Source organism: Oxyura jamaicensis, chromosome 9, assembly GCF_011077185.1.
Source record: "Oxyura jamaicensis isolate SHBP4307 breed ruddy duck chromosome 9, BPBGC_Ojam_1.0, whole genome shotgun sequence".
In the NCBI taxonomy this organism is placed as follows: domain Eukaryota; kingdom Metazoa; phylum Chordata; class Aves; order Anseriformes; family Anatidae; genus Oxyura; species Oxyura jamaicensis.
In genome coordinates this window covers 6703936-6720475 of record NC_048901.1, presented here as the reverse complement: position 1 = coordinate 6720475, position 16540 = coordinate 6703936, and the positions used below count along the sequence as shown (strand labels likewise).

Here is a 16540-nt window from a genome sequence, read left to right as displayed (position 1 = left end):
TTTTTTTTTTTTTTTTTTTTTTTTTTTTTTCCCTAGCAGGAATTCTGTGTTATGGTTACATGAGCCAAGTAATATTCATATTACTTCAGGCCTGAGACAGCCTTTGTACTAAACTCTCTGAACACACAGAGTAAGAAGATGAAGAGTCAGATCACAAAAACTTTCATGCTAGAATAAGAAGGCAGTAATTAAATGAGAGAGGAAGCAAACAGAAATTTAAGAATATTCTTTGACTTCTTTGGCCATAAGTCTCCTTTACTATGGTTTAAGAAGAGGAAGAAAAGTGTTGAAAATATAAAAGTTAAAAGGAATAAGAAGGTTTTCAAAAAGGTGTCAAAAGTTGAGACATTTAATGAACTACATTTATCATCCTTTGGGCATCCCAAGTCTCTTGCTGAAGTCATCTTTAATTTTTCATAGATTGCAGAAAAAAATACATAATTAATGCTTTCTCCTTGATAAACTTTCAGTAAAGGGTGTACTGCCAAGCTGTAGTGCATAAAATGCAGATGTATTCCATGAGAAGGGTAGGTGCCATTCTTAGGTTCCAAACACATTTCACAGACTTTTTCTTATATTCATTGCACCAAGTGCATTGCACCTTCCAGGCCTCTTGTTGTCACATTTAGAGAATAAAATCTCAACTTTGAAATAGCATTCAGACATCCTACTCACTTGACAAGTTCTAATGATAAATAATACCTTCCTGGATTGCTTCACTCCTATACTTAAAACAAGAACACTATTTATAAGTGTATGGTGAATTTATAAGGCACAAGCCATTTCCCTAAGAAAAGTTCAATCCAGTTGACTCAACATAAGCTCATAATGCCACCGAAAGTGTCTAAAGGTATATAACAACTGCATGGGGCTGACAGATGGCATGCATCTTGGAAGATGCACTTCAGAGATAGCAGCTAGGAAGGCAGGTCACCCTTGAACTGGCACAAGATGTTAATTATTTGGGCAACTGGATCCTAGTTTAGAAGTCAATAAATGGAATTCCACTACGCCTCCCTGGCTAAGGGAATGAACAATATAGTGGATTTTTTTTCAGGAGTTGGACTCTATGCTCTTTATGGGTCCCTTCCAACTTGGGATATTCTATGATTCTGTGATTTTTGAGTATGTTAAGGTTGTGGAAGATGAATGACAGGAACTGAAGGTTTACTTGTGAATGGAACTGCTGCATCAACTGCCCTAGAAAACCATGCAGATCTGCACCACAAAGCAAGTGAAGTCCTCTAATGATGAAATCCATTGCTCCCTGGAGATGTCTCAACATAGTAGGCAAAAATTTGTTGCTTCAGTGATGAAGGATTTGGCTGCTTCTGCCACGGGAGAACGAATGAAAAGCACGAAGGAGGCAGTTAGAAAACCATGAAAGGTAAATGCTGGAACTCTACAACTGCTGTTTCTGCTGCTGCCAGTATTTCTACTCTTGGAAGAGCTCCTCTACATACCCACCCCTTCTTCTCAATGACAGCAGAAGCCTGCAGCTGCCCTGTAACCTGACATGAATGCTGATAGAATTCACATTCCTTAACTTGTCTCATGGGACTGTCAACCACAGAAACAGATAATATTGATGGTACTTAGGCACTTTTAAATCTTCATCAGATTCTTGTCAATGAAACTGTTGGAAGGAGACTTTTTCAAAATCACTTTGGAAGCTAAATGAAAAATTACTTTCAATAGTATGTGAGCTTCTAAACCCTGCAGTCATACCTGAAACACTTTCCCTAAATGATAAGCTTGCCAAAACCTAATATTTTGTATTAATCACAGTACTTGTGTATTTGCTGTATTTGTATTAGTTACAATGCAAGCCATTAGATAATTGCTCATTTTTGATATAAGATTTTTAGAAGAGTTCAATTTCTATTTTGCCTCCAAAGTAAGTATTTAGACTTTCCAAAGCTTAACATAGATAAAATGGGCTCTTGGCCGCTTTGAAAATATATGCGTAAGTGGCAAGTTCTTTTGAAAACAGACACTAATTAAATCTGATTCCCAAAATAACAAAATCTGTACTTTAATGCATTCTACTTGCAGATAACCACTTCAGATGAATGCAGAATAATTCAGGACAGATGGGGGATTCAGACGAGTATGCAGGGTGCTCTGCATACACCGAAATGATAGACAACGAATGAAGGCAGGATTCTTTCTGTTGTTATTGTTGTTGAACTGGAAAATGTGAATGCTTTCTTATGTAATGCTCCCTTTCCCACTCAAGTCAGCAGCCAGAGATCTAGGAGTGAACTGTTCAGACTATTATTGCTTTCTGGCAAATAATAAAAAAAATACAGCCTTTTCATTTTGTTTTCTTTTTCCAGATGTAGCAGCGAGGCCTAAGAAAAAAGCTATGCCATGCATAAAAATATAGTATAAAACCCATTAGTCTACTTGAGGGACTTTCACAGCTTCAGAGGAAATAAATGAGATATTTGCATTGTAAGGTAACATTCCAATCATTATTACCTCCGAGACCACTCACATACCAGTTAACAGAGAGCTACAGGAGCCTGTATCAGGTTTTGCATATTTTTAAAGTGCATAACTAGTTACTCTGTATGTACATGTTTTTGGTCTCAGCCTTACTCAGCTGAAGTATAATGTGCATACATGCATATAATGAAGCATGCAACAGGCAGGACAAATACAAAAATGAGGGCAGACAGAACTTTCTAACATTATGCACTTAATGATAGCCAGGTTTACCTGACTGCTGTGAAGGTCACCTGTGTGAGACACAGAGTATCAATTTATTTAAAGTAACTGCATGTAAAATTAGAAGTCACAGCAGGAGTTCACTGAGCTGGAGTTACTGGATCCACAGCAAATCCCTATGTTCAAATGATCAAGAGTAATACTCAGTGTCCTAATTTGTGCAGGTATGGTCTTCCATGGTCCCTTTAACTTCAGCCATACCACCCAGGTATGTGTATCTACACACATTTCACTCCATATATACCTTTATACACACATACACAGACGTTTTTAAATACATTTATAACTACCTTTCCAGTCCTTTCAGGTAAGGCATTTACTTGGGATAGTAAATAGGATTAGGGGCATTATTAGCTCTTTTAGGCCCTTACTGTGCATCCACGTTTGTGTCTTATCTTTAGTACGGAATGAAACCCTTTATGGAAAATTACACATTATGGATACTACCCAGGAATTTCTGGACCTTCTGCTTCTTTCCTTAAGGCAAATAATAGTTTTTTTTTTTTTTTTTTTTTTTTAAATGTATATTTATTATTTATATATATATTTTTTGCATGGCACCTCTCATTTCTGCAGCTCTGTTTCAGCTTCACATAATTCCTGCAAGGTAGTAACATTCTATCCACTTTATGGATGGACAACATGCTAAAGGAAGAGGTTAAACAAAAAGGGAACAACATCAGAGTTCAGATTTTGGCTACGTAGCTGAGAGCACCTAGTCGTCTCTCTTGTGCTAGCCACTGAGCTGTTAGTGATGCTTCAAGTGACACGTATGTTCTTGCCAGGATCCCTATGCAGTCTTTCCTTGACAGCATACTTTTCTTTGGATAAAGTCACTACATAGGGGCAAAAGCCATTAAAGGTAAAAGAGGATTGCATTTTCAAACATATTATGAAATAGTTTTCAAATATATTTCAAACAATAATAGGAGTACCTGATTTTAAGAAGCTTATTCTGAACACTTTAAAAGGGGCCTTATCTTTATACATGAATAGGACTCACAGTCTAAAAATTCTGCTTGATTTTTGCAGAAATCTAAACATTTGAGCTCTCCTGATAGTAAAACCTAATTATTCCTCCAATACTCATGACTCTTTAGAACCCTTCTCCAGACAGCAAGATTTTACACCTATTTCAAGGACGTGTGAGTTTTTACTGATGGTCTATAGATCCCCAGAAGCTCACCCATCTGGCATTCCTCTTGGTATATTTCTCTGTAGATGAATAAGACTGCAGTTTGGATCAACTGTATAAAATCCCTTAGCACCCATTGGCTACCCATTGGTAATAGCAGCCTTCCTTTGCAGTACACATTTCTCTGCAACATCTAAGCAAAGCTTCAATTCCTATTTCAAGTAAACAGTGACTCTGACCACTTGTATAGGGCAATATCTTATCAATATCACCAAGAGATCAGAATCAGTCCCACTCCGCAAGCTTTAAGGTTTTTAGTAATTATTGTGGGGGTGCTGGAAACCTACTTTTCTTTTCAAACACATTACCTTTCAAACATCTCTATCTCAGCTCATTTTTCTCCAGGGTTGCCTTTTTATTTTCATGAGAAGAAAAAAAAATGCATTAAGTTCTTCACACACAGTTCAGTGCCTGCCTGTTATAAGCACAGCCAAATCCCACAATGACTAGATGTCTACAGCCCAATTTACTGCACTTCTTCTTTCAATAAGCAGGCAAGGCAGAGAATGGGACAGCATTGCTTATCTATTGCTTGCTGCTGAATTGCAGCAATTGGTGGGGAGACAGCACCATCTCTCACCCTGTGCAGACATTTTTCAGTTGCATGCTCTTAAATTGAAATTTTTAGGTGTTTATAAATAAATAAAAGCCTTCCTGAACTTAACACTGTGATATTTGCATAATTACTTTTCAAGGTAATGAGTGTAACAGAAGCCAAAACACAGAAGGCTGAGTATCTTCAGAGCAGCCTGTGCCAGCAAATAAACCCAGAACTCTTGTAAGTACCTAACCGCAGAGCAGTTTGGAACCAGTGTAATTTATTTAAGGAACAATAAGCATCTATTTGTGCTGAGCAGGGTGCCAAGGTGAGCAAATGAAAGACATATACGTAATTGAATATTAGATGAGCCATCATTTCATTTCACCACCATTTGTTTCTTGGAATATCTCTAAGCAACCCTGCTGAACAAAACATCACAAAATAAAGGTGGCTGTCAGATCACCTCCTCTAAGGCCATACATTTACCAAAAAAAAAAAAAAACAGCAGGCCTGAAGAAACTAATGACAATTTGAAAGCAAACATTCTGGGATGGTGGCTACTCACTTTAAGTGACAAAATCAAGATCAACTTCAGTCTAAAATACAGATTGAGCCAGTGGCATCTCTGTCTTCCTGGATGGTAGAGAGGTTGACAGATAGGAGATACGCTGGAGGAGTAGCTGGCTAGCTCTTGTTGCCACAAACCAACTAGCCAACCCACCCTGCAGAGCAAAGCCCCTAGATACGAAGCATCACCAAGTAAGTCAAAGTATTTCAATCTTTTACCATCCTTAGTGTAGTATAGACTATCAGGAAGTAATTAGCATCAATATAATTCAAAGGAGTTTTGGTTTGTGGTGTCTTCAAGAATACTTCCAAGATGATCACAGAACTTTGGAGAACATTGGTCCCTGTGTCAGACACTACTGCTGCACAGCAAGTGCTAGAGGCCCTTGGAGACCTAAATGCTTAACAGACCCTTCTGACTGGAAGTATTCCCAATGTTTCCTGACATTGTTACTGTTCCTAATGCAAGCAGACTCACATTGCATCTCTTTACAACACACAAAAGTTACTTTCTAGCTGATCTAAAATTCTGAAGTACACAACTACAGGTATTATTTTAAGTTGCAGGATTTTAAGCAAATAAAACAGAATAACAAAATATAGGCAAATGTGAAAGTAGCCTGTTACAACTATTCTGTTTTGGACTGTAAAGCTGTAATTTAGTGCTGCTGAGAAATGCATCCTGAAAGTTAGGAGGCTACTGATTGAAATTAGGAGAAGGAACAAAAATGGAAAAAAAAAAATCAGAATGGTTTGAACCAAGTCCTTTCTATATCTCATAAACCAAAATGCACAACTTTTAGTCACCCACTTCTGAAGTTAAAATTATCTGGACAAAGGAAAATTAGAAAATATCAGTAGAGCTTAAAAATATTTGTATAATAAAAGACATGGTAGATGCTAACAAATGCATAAGAGAGAGAGATCTCCATAAATGTAAGGTCTTGGGTAGTTGATCCTGCCACAGGAAAACAGAATCAGAAGTAATATTATCAGGAAAATTTAATGTATGTAAGAGAACAATGCATTCAATATTGAGCTACACTGCAGCAAAGGAAGAATATAGCAGCCTACCTGAAAGGTATAAACAACTAAGAGGAAGAGGAATACTTTCTCATGTAGTAAAGCTTCTCATCCAGTAAAGTATGTTTCAGCTTATGGAAGGGAGAAGGGACTTCTTCCAAAGGACATTTACTGGTATATTCAGACCACAGAAAATGCAGCCTATCATGGCGATACAGCCTACCTATAGCTGAAATACCTAGGAAATATTTTGCTTCTCCTTCCCAGAATGAATTCTAGCTTTTTAAACATGGATGTTTTTGTTGCTACGTAGAATTTGTGTTTCAATCATTTCATTATTTTCCTAGGTACAAAGTACTTCAAAAATTTATAAGAAAATTTGCTTCCTTCCCCAGCATTTCTTTTGCTATACATATGTTAAACAACCCTTCTGAGGGAAATCCTGATTGTCAAGAGCTTTCCCAGCCATGCATCAATCTTTTTAATAGAGTTCGCTGTTTCTTTTTTTCCCCCTCACTCTCCACAATAGTAACTAAGACCGACTCTATAAATTCTGGGATTTCAATCTGCAAATAAAAATCTCCTGGATGTGCCCTTGCATTATAAATGTGTTCATTACAATGGGACTTTTGCATTACTTACTTTTACCAGCTCATGGTGGGAAACAAATCTTAGCGAACCTAGATCAAGTAACTAATTGTACTGCTGTGAGTCAAAGCAGTGAGAGCATCCCTGCCTTTGGAACCAGTGTAATTTAAGGAACAATAAGCATCTATTTGTGCTGGGCAGGGTACAAATGTAAGCAAATAAAAGACATATGTAATTGAATATTAGATGTGTCATCACTTCATTTCATCACTATTTGTCTCTTGGAATGTCTCTTAACAACCCTGCTGAAAAAAGCATTACAGACCTCAAAGACCCCCTGGCTCCAGCCCCCTGCCCTGGGCAGGGCCCCCTCCCAGCAGCCCAGGCTGCCCCCAGCCCCATTCAGCCTTGGGCACTGCCAGGAATGGGGCAGCCACAGCTGCTCTGGGCAGCCTGGGCCAGGGCCTCACCACCCACATCGTAAAGCATTTCTTCCTAATGTCTAATCCAACCTACCCTCTTTTATCTTAAAATTGTTACCCCTCATCCTATCACTGCACTCCCTGACAGAGTCCCTCCCCAGCTTTCCTGCAGCCCCCTTTAGGTACTGGAAGGCTGTAGTAAGTTCTTCCCAGAGCCTTCTCCTCGCTAGACTGGACAACCCCTCAGACATTTACACGGTGATTTCCCTGGTTTTATTTTATTTTTTTCTTTTTTCCAGCAAACACTTTGAGCAGAAATGACATTGCATTTGATGGCAATTTCACCTTTAGAAATGTTCAGCTTTTCATCAGAAAGCCTGCACAGAGAGTATTATTTCTTTGTTTTAATGTTACTGAATATATTCTTGATTTGCACAGACAGCTCTGAACGGGCTAGCTCTTATTCTCCCAAGACTGTTTTTATGAAGGTTAGAAGTCAAAATGGAGGTCATAAGAAAACCTAATCATCCAGAAATCAATCTTTCAAAGTAATTTTGGAACCTCATCAGATGATCCAAACTAACCATGCAGAACTCGATAGTCCAAGAACTCTTAAGCTAAAGAAGCAGTAGAAGAGACCCCATTGCAGTAGGTGTGCTGAATGGTCTCCTATTACACTTCACAAGGTGATCTACACAAGAATAGTCAGGTTAGATAAAAGCTCTGCCTAGGCTATTACCCACTGTCTCTAACAGTGGCCAGCAGCGAACAGAGGAGTATAAGAACTATGACATTCTCCAGGTCTTCATAAAGTATGGATTAAGAGTTAATTCAATCACAAGTAGTCTCCAATAGCTCACAGCTATTTCTTCCTTTGGATTTGGTCACTCCCAGCTTGAGACCCTTTCAACTTTTTGCCTGCATTACATTCCTCCGGGGCAAGGATTTTCACCCTCTTCAGTAGTAAAATCAAACCTGACGTTAGAACTTCATCATATCGTCTGTGTTTAAAATTTCATTACATCAGAGAAAGTATGTAATATTGCCTAACATCTCTATAAATGTCTACAGTCAGGTAAAAATATATATCTCTATATATTTGCAAAAGATAACTCACACAGTACTGAAGACATATATAAAGAGAATTTCTAACAGAAGTGCCAAGTGAATCTACATGAAACTCTTATTAAAAACTTGTAAGGGATAATATTTGGAAACTTGAAGGGAAAAAAGTAACACTGTTTTTAAGAGTTAGCCTTTTCCATTATTTTGTCTGGGTTGGTGTCCATGCACACTTGCATGTGTGATATTAAAGTATTTTAAATATTAGCATGTGCCTAGCTTTCTTTTGGGCAGTTATACCTTCCCAAGGTTTATTCTGAACAAGATTTGTGGAGAAGAAGATGCTTTAGGCAAATGCTTTGTTTTAGAACTTTGCAATACAAATTATCTCAACCTGTTAAATTTAAAAAGTTTTATTTTAGTGAATGATATTTATCATCCATTTTAGTCACCAGGAAAAAATGAAGTAATATTCTACCTAGAGGATAAAATACGTAGTAGCCTCAGGGAGTCGAGCTGAACAAAGTACTTGATATCCTGCAGTTTGTGATGGTTTCACACCAATGCCTAGCGAAGTTCTGTAAAGTCACTTGCTCCTAAGGGTGCTTTGTGTTAGGAGATTAGAAGCAGATGAAGACAATTTTCTCTTGCAGTGCTCTTTTCTCATCGGACCTTTTCCTAGTGAATTATTCACTGAGGAACAAAGTTCAAATGGTCTCACAGTTCATTTTCTAGTGTTGTTATAAAACTAGAAATCACAACACAAGCTTATCCAGCCAAACAAATAAATATGTACTTGTCAATAACATGAAAGTTAGTTAAACACATTAAAACTAGGTAAAACAATACAAAATGGGGTGGGGGGTGGTGAAGAGAAGATAGGTGGGTGTGTCTCTCAGCTGAGTTTATTCTTAATTAACCACAACAGAGCAACTGTGCTACACACTGCAGGAATCTTTCTGGGGCTGGGACTGATTTAAAAACTCCAAGGTTATATATATATATATATATACATACATACACACACACACACATATACACATGTATCTCCAAAGGCTGGAAATGTTTGCCCTCTCTCAAACTCAAATCACTTTCTGTTCCATGGTATTTAATGTAGCACTTCAAAATGGTCTGCTGAGGACTACAGTATAAGGCTTTTCTGTCCCAGGCACTGCAGGTTTAAGGGCTTGCCAAAACACAACTACAGGATAGCACCTTTCCAAGGTGCCACAAGGGATATTTAAGAAGAGAGCAGAATTTGTTAATTATGTATAGCTGGGGCAGAAGTGCATTTATTCTCACTGTCCTTGGACCCTCTCTGTTAATACAAGACCAAGATTTGGCTTACAAACCAGCCTAGTGAACTGGATTTTGTAGAATCTGTATTATGCCAATGCAATCATGCAACATTTCATTAATATGGAAAATGGCAGAGTTTTGTTGTGTCTGCTCAGACCTTGTCTCTCTCAAGCCTCTTGTGACATGTTTGAGCATAGAGACAAGAAACATATACATAGTGCAAAACCACAAGAGTTTACTAATTTCTTATTGTCCAGACCTGAGCTGGGGAAATATAATAAAAAAAAATAAAAAATAAAGAGAAACCAGACAATTATAGGTACTACAATACCAGTTTTTCTGATGATTTCAGGATGCTTTAACTTCTACAATGCTACTCCTCATCATAACAAAGAAAGAAACACATTCCAGACATAACAAAGAAAGAAACACATTCCAGAAAGTCTCACATTTCAAGACTTCAAAAGGTGCAGAAGTGGAAAAGCAGTGGAAACAATTACTGAGGAAGAGTAGGATTTCTGCATCCTTCGTTATTATCTCCACAGACAGCAGAGCAAATAAGACCCTGTAAAATTATGGAATAGCCACCTTACGCCTATGGTAAGTCCATGCAACTTGTGTGTTTAAGAAGTTCCACTGAGACCTACTGGTAAGTTATTTTTATATAAAAAGGAAATAAAAATATTTTATGCATGATAGTCACATTTCCATTATTTCAATTTCCTTTCCTGGAGAGACAGAAATGCAACTGGAAAGCTAAGGACATTTTGCAAAGCCCAGTATTTTGCACTGAAAAGCATTTTCAGGGTAGATCTTGAACAAACCTAAGGACAACATATCTATTACAAAACCTGCAACGTGCAGAGAGCTGGAAGGAGCTGAAAATAATGTATGTAGCATTCAGCTCATCACCCAATACAATTTCTAGCCACCTGATACTGTATCATCAGTCCAATTTCAAATGCCAACTTTGGTGTTCAGCAAGTAAGAATAATTCTTATTTCAAGGGGTGTTTTATCACCTCCTGCCAATGTGAGATTAGTCAGCACAATACTCATTGAAGGAACTCAAAGTCCCAGAGATTTGGAAAGGAAATGAATGACAATTTAATGGTAATTGATAACCAATTATATTTGTCTAGCAAGTGATCACATCATGTTGAATGTTTCATTAAAAAAAAAGAGATAGGACAGCAGACCTTCATTTTCTTTATCACAAAAAAACCTGATGAAAGCATAATACATATATGTATTATATTATTATATAATGTACACCTCCTGGCTATTTCACAAAGTCCTCTGGTCCTCAGGCTCTTAATTCCTGCCTATAGGTTACACAGGAGAATATACACCCTGCTGGGCATGGGGTAATTAAAAAGCACATCTTGCAATACCTGCACACCACAAAACATCCGGGTTTAAAAATAAAAAATAAAAAAATTGTGTGGCTTTCTTTTCCAGAGGTAGTCATAAGCTACTTGCTCCCATAACTTTGTACTTTCAAAGGTAAATAACTTCAGCTAAAAAATCTAAGAGAGCACTGCTTGTCTCAGTTTCATTGGCTAGCCAGGCTTGCTACAGAATATGTTTTAATAAGCTACCATCTGCAACCTTCCCATTATAGTCTCTTTCCCAGGTTGTGTGATATGTGACGACTTTGCTAAATGCATATAGGAGTAATCCACCATGCCACATTATTTCAGGGTGACATGCATTGGAATTCAAATTACATCATTCCTTTCTAGAAAGGAAAGGACCATAACTTCAAGGAGGAAAATAATTCCGAGAGCTCACAATGCATTTCAACCTCAATGTTAGTCTTTAAATTAAAACCAAATTAATTTTGCAGCATCAGGGACACCCAGTGGAAGGAGATGAAGCATTGAGAAACAAAACTTTCCATGCACTTAGAGCTTCCCTAACAAGCATTTCAAGGGACTAGCAGCTCACCTTTACCCTCAGTCTTACAAACTTTTTTAAAACCTCATTTTAACCAGCAGTGAATTTTACCCTTTCTTCCAACAAAACAGTAATTATCCTTTCCTCTCTGGAGATGCAGTGTTTTGTGCGCCTCTCAAGAATGAGGCATTTCCCACAGAGACATGAAACCAACCCTGTTAACATGACATCTGCTCTTAATTCCCCTGTATATAAAAATAAATATATATATATATAAAAAAACAACAACAACAACAAAAAAAAAAAACACTTTAATCTGAGGAAACATTTTCTTCTGAACGACAATATTCAAAGCCCAGGTGAAGGAGTTTTCAGATACTGAAGCTCCATCACTACATACAGTTCAGCAGCTGTACTTTGCATAACCACATAAAAGGGATTCCCGTATGAGGTTAAACATCAGTTTAATTAGATACGGTTAAGAACCAGTTACTTTGAATAAGTAATGTAGATCAATTTCTAGGTCGGGAGATTAGGAGGAAATTCTTCACTCAGAGGGTGGTGAGGCCCTGGAAAAGGTTGCCCAAAGAGGTTGTGGATGCCCCATCCCTGGAGGTGTTCAAGACCAGGTTAGATGAGGCCCTGGGCAACTTGCATCTAGTGAGTGGCATCCCTGCCTATGGCACTGGGGTTGGAACTGGATGATCTTTGAGGCCCCTTCCAGCCCGAGCCATTCTATGATTCTATGAAGAATACCATATTATTGAGTTTCAAATTCTTGATCAAAATCAGTCAGAAAAAGTATCTCAAAACAGATGCAACTAATGTAATCATACTGTTCTTTTTATTGATTAAAGGGAAAAGGATGCTTTGCCAGATATGCACATCTGAAAAGACTTTCTTTTCAAAAGCTCTGAGTTGAGGTGCCAAGTTACTCCTAGGTACAAATTATTCAAGCCAGGCAGAAGCCAAACTTGCAATCTTTTCATCAGTAACATACGCTTTATTCTTTGCATAGCTGGCGGAATCATCCACCTCCTTGCCATTTGCTACTGGCTAACTAAAGTATCTCCTGCTCTCATGATGTTTCTGAGAAACAAACCCTAAGCATTTAGTTTTGTTTTAACTGTTCTAAAAAGACAAGCTAGAATATTATTCAGAGCTTTTAATTCCACTGTGTGGGAGGGCAGAGAAGGACTTGCCAGTTACAACTGCTGAATTTCTCTGAGTTTCAAACTTAAGGAACAAAATAGGAACAAAAAGCTAAATTTTTGAATCGGGTTTATCCCTTGACTAGTAATGCCATTGACTGGTCTTACAGAGAAAACAATAGCTCTGTTGCCAAGCAAATCTTTCACTGGTTAGAGATGATACACATGCTAAGGTCCTCTTTAGACTGCAGAGTTCAGCTCAGTGCAGTGCCTGTACAATTCAAAATACCGAGGAGATAGCCACCCAGTCCCAGCTCCACTTACTGCTCCATACGTGCCCCTCTCTGAGCCACTCCCAGCAGCAAATAAGGCTGAAGCAACAACCACTGAATTGGATACTTGGGCTGCTTTGCAACAAAGAGCCAGATGACATTGATGCAGTGGACCAATCACACAGACCAGCGTACAAAGAGAGGGGTAGGAAAACTACTCTCTAGCAGTCAGCAATGGAGAAGGTGGCAGGACTTGGATTTATGAAGTATTTTACATGAAAGCAATTGGACACCAAATATCAATGAACAGACCAACCAATCACCCAGGTCCACAGAATCAGAGAATTTTAGGGAGTAGAAGGGACTTTAAAAGATCATCTAGTCCAATCCCCCTGATGGAGCAGGAACACCTAGATCACACCACGCAGGAACGCTACTGATTAGCTGGAGACACAGTTTCTCTTCTCTAGACTAAGGGTTAATTCTCTCCATCCATAACAAAATACCACTTAATGTGTAACTATTCAATCACACAGGAAGCGTGACCGGAGCAAGGACACATCTCATTGCAGGACAGGTTGGGAGCAAACATGCTGGAGGCAAGGCTTGTTGATGTTATACAGGCAGCATAAGCTGCAGTCTCTAAATGCATTTATAATTAGGTACTTTGTTAGGTTATTAAGATGAGTAGGCTATCACGCTCTTACAATGATACCTATGCATACCTATGGGATACCAATGGATCCCTGAGACCTTCCAAGGCTTGCATATGTCTCAGCAACACTTCAGTTCTTCCTAAAGATCTAGCAATATCTCATTCAGTTCTGTCTGTGGGCTGCTTCCAAACAAGGACTTGAACCGTTAACTTTAGAAACTTATTCTATAAACTAATTCAAGAAAAAAAAAAAAAAATCTGTGAATTTATGCATTTCTGTAGTAAATTTCATAGAACTGACTTTCAGAATTAATTTTACAGCCTACACACATGGTTCTGTAACAAATTAACTGAATTTAGTATCTTAGTCCTTACAAAAAGTTGCTGAAGTAAAAAGGACAATTGCATGACTTCCAGCCACTGTGGATTTTGGTAGCATTCTACATAACCTCATATTAATCCTTCTTTATTTACTCTGTCTTAAACTAGAATTATACAACCTCAACTAGTAACTTCACCTTGCCTTTAGAAGTATCACCTACAAGTTACCTCAGTTTATTTCACATACTGCATTATTTTTATAGTGGGTTGTCTACTTTAACAGCCAGTATGTTGTAAACAACAATTTTTAAATAGCATATATAAAAAGGAATAACTTCGTTACTTTTTTTTATTTTTTTAATTTTTATTTATTTATTTATTTATTTTCAAATAGGAGTCCTGTTAAGATACACTTTCTTTGTTGAAATTGGGTTTGGAGAATTTATTGAATATAGATTAAATCATCCAGTCATATAGCTCATGTCTCAAATTCTACATAAATTCATGTATGGCAACATGTTTATGCAATTTACACACTATGGAGTAACTTTTTTTTTTTTTTTTGATTCTACTTTACCTGTCTCATATTTAAATAGATTATAAAAAATTAAAATTCCTGCAAATAAAAATGTAACCAAAAAACTCCCAAATGTTCTCATAGTCCAGTCGTATCTTTTTTAATTGCAGTATCTCCAGTATGGAAATTAATCATATTGCATAAACTACTTTGCAGCTTCTAAATTGATCTCCCTGCTCTCTTCACCACCACCAGCACTACCCCATGAGATCTCTCAGAAGCACAGGTGAATCTTGCTGTGTGTCCTCAATTTTGTTAAAAATTAGGTTCCAGGTAATCAAACTGAAATGTAAGAATACTTCAGTGGTGATGCATGAATGGCAGGTTTGACAACCCTGGTGAAGTATCAAAGGGAGAATCAGATAGGATCTTCTCTGAAAATCAACACCTACAATTTTCTATTCAAATCAGATATTCAGAACCAGCCATGGGTAAAACCAAAATATAATCCAGGCAAAAAAAAACACGTGTTTGAAGTGCATGCTTAAGAAGAATTCTTCCATGAATAATAGGAAGAAAAAATTGTAAAAGATGGTAGCTGCAGTAACTATAGACCAAGCATGGGCAGTGGGTTATAACACTGAATGAAAATCAATGGATCCGTCTACTACCATAAAAGAAGGTCCTTAGGTGAGTACTTCCCTGAATTATCTTAAGAATTCAATGGAAATTCTAGTTTAAGCAAACTATTTACTATAAGCTTATATGTTAAAGCAACTCTGCAGTTTTAGATAAATGCAGCAACTCATTACAGTCTGACATGCACTACTAATTAATTTCATCACAGTTGAAATGACATTTATGAATGTACTGAGGTAGTTTGGATTAATCCACTAGGCCTAGAGAAATAGAGCTATAAAAAAAGTCACTCTTCAGTGAAAGCCTTGCTTCAAAAAAAAAGAAAGTATGTAGAAGCTATATAATCTCTTAATATTTGCTTCAATGCAGGGTCTACAGAAAGACATCAAAACCTCACAGAAGACAGTACTATCTTGACTTGCCAAATACCATAACATTTTCACTGCACCCTATTTGCATTTTTGAAATCCGTATACTTTCTAGACTGGTGTTTTTTTCTCTGCTGTATACTACCTAGAGACTCTCCATAATACTTCTGAATCAAATAGAGTATAGCACTATAACTGTTTAAAAAAAAACAGACATCCGTAAATTCAATGAATCTGCTTCAGGTATTCCACTATTATTTTAGAAGAAGTTATGGAACTATATCATGAATACTTCTTTAGGTGGTCAAAATACTAAAATGCCTATACATATCCAGCAATATTTTTATTGAATTTTGTGGAAAGAATAAGTAATAAAGTGCTCAGGGAAAAACAAATCTCCAAATTTAAAACTTTCTCATAATTAGGATATAACTATCTCAGTACCAGATGAAATTCTAGAAATTCTACTAAAATGCCTATTTTAGCAAAGTATTGTACCAAGAAACATTCACAAACACTGCAACATTAAAGAGTCACAGGAGCTAGTGATTACTATAAGTGTCTCATCTGACCTTCTCTGTACAAAATCGGTAAAAATACACCAAAATATTCTTAGGTATCAGTTTTTATTTTTTAATATTTCTGTGGGATCCTTCAATTGCTAAACATTTTCAGTGTTTAATTACATTTACTACTGACAGCAAGCTTAATAAAGTTTCAATGCTTAGCTACAAAATGTTGCAAATTTTATACAGAAAGATCAAAGTCATCATCTTTCCCATGACTGATATCCTAACATACCCGTCAACAAATACTTGTCACAAAATGCATGCATGGCTTGGATGCTTAAATCATGTCATCCTTTACCTATCATATATTAGATTAAACCCAAAGTTTCATCACAGTGGTGATCATTAAGTTCAAACTAGCTAAAAAATTGCCACCATCTCCCGGGTTACATCTCCCAAGGCACCTACTTTCTTTGGGCAGAATGAAACTGAATGGATAGGCTAAGGCACATCAGACATAGCAGAGTCATCCAATCAGTTATTGCAGACAAGCACATCAAACAACTCCTTCTGATTATAATGAACTTCATCCTAGCAACAAATGGGCTCATGTCCCTTCTGCTCTTGGGGATGGCTGCTCAAGAATATCATTCTATGCACAGTTCTCCTTAATTTCTACCATAAAGTTATTCACGGGCAGTGTATACTCATTTTTCTTATGCCAGCATCTTTAATCATCTGCTCTTCAACCTTCACAGCATTTATTCCTGAAGATTTTAG

At 37.3% G+C, this 16540-nt stretch overlaps 1 protein-coding gene and 1 long non-coding RNA gene across 4 annotated transcripts in view; one reads left to right on the top strand and one right to left on the bottom strand.

Annotated features, from left to right (window-relative positions):
• Positions 1 to 2157, top strand: part of TRIM42 (tripartite motif containing 42) — an 8455-nt gene extending 6298 nt beyond the window's left edge. Inside the window, exon 5 of the mRNA XM_035335163.1 lies at positions 2056 to 2157. Coding sequence (XP_035191054.1) covers positions 2056 to 2142 — 87 coding nt within the window. The 3' untranslated portion in view covers positions 2143 to 2157. The remainder of the gene's footprint in view (positions 1 to 2055) is intronic.
• The window catches only part of LOC118171770, a 225403-nt gene that overhangs the window by 71356 nt on the left and 137507 nt on the right, over positions 1 to 16540 (bottom strand). The window lies entirely within an intron of this gene.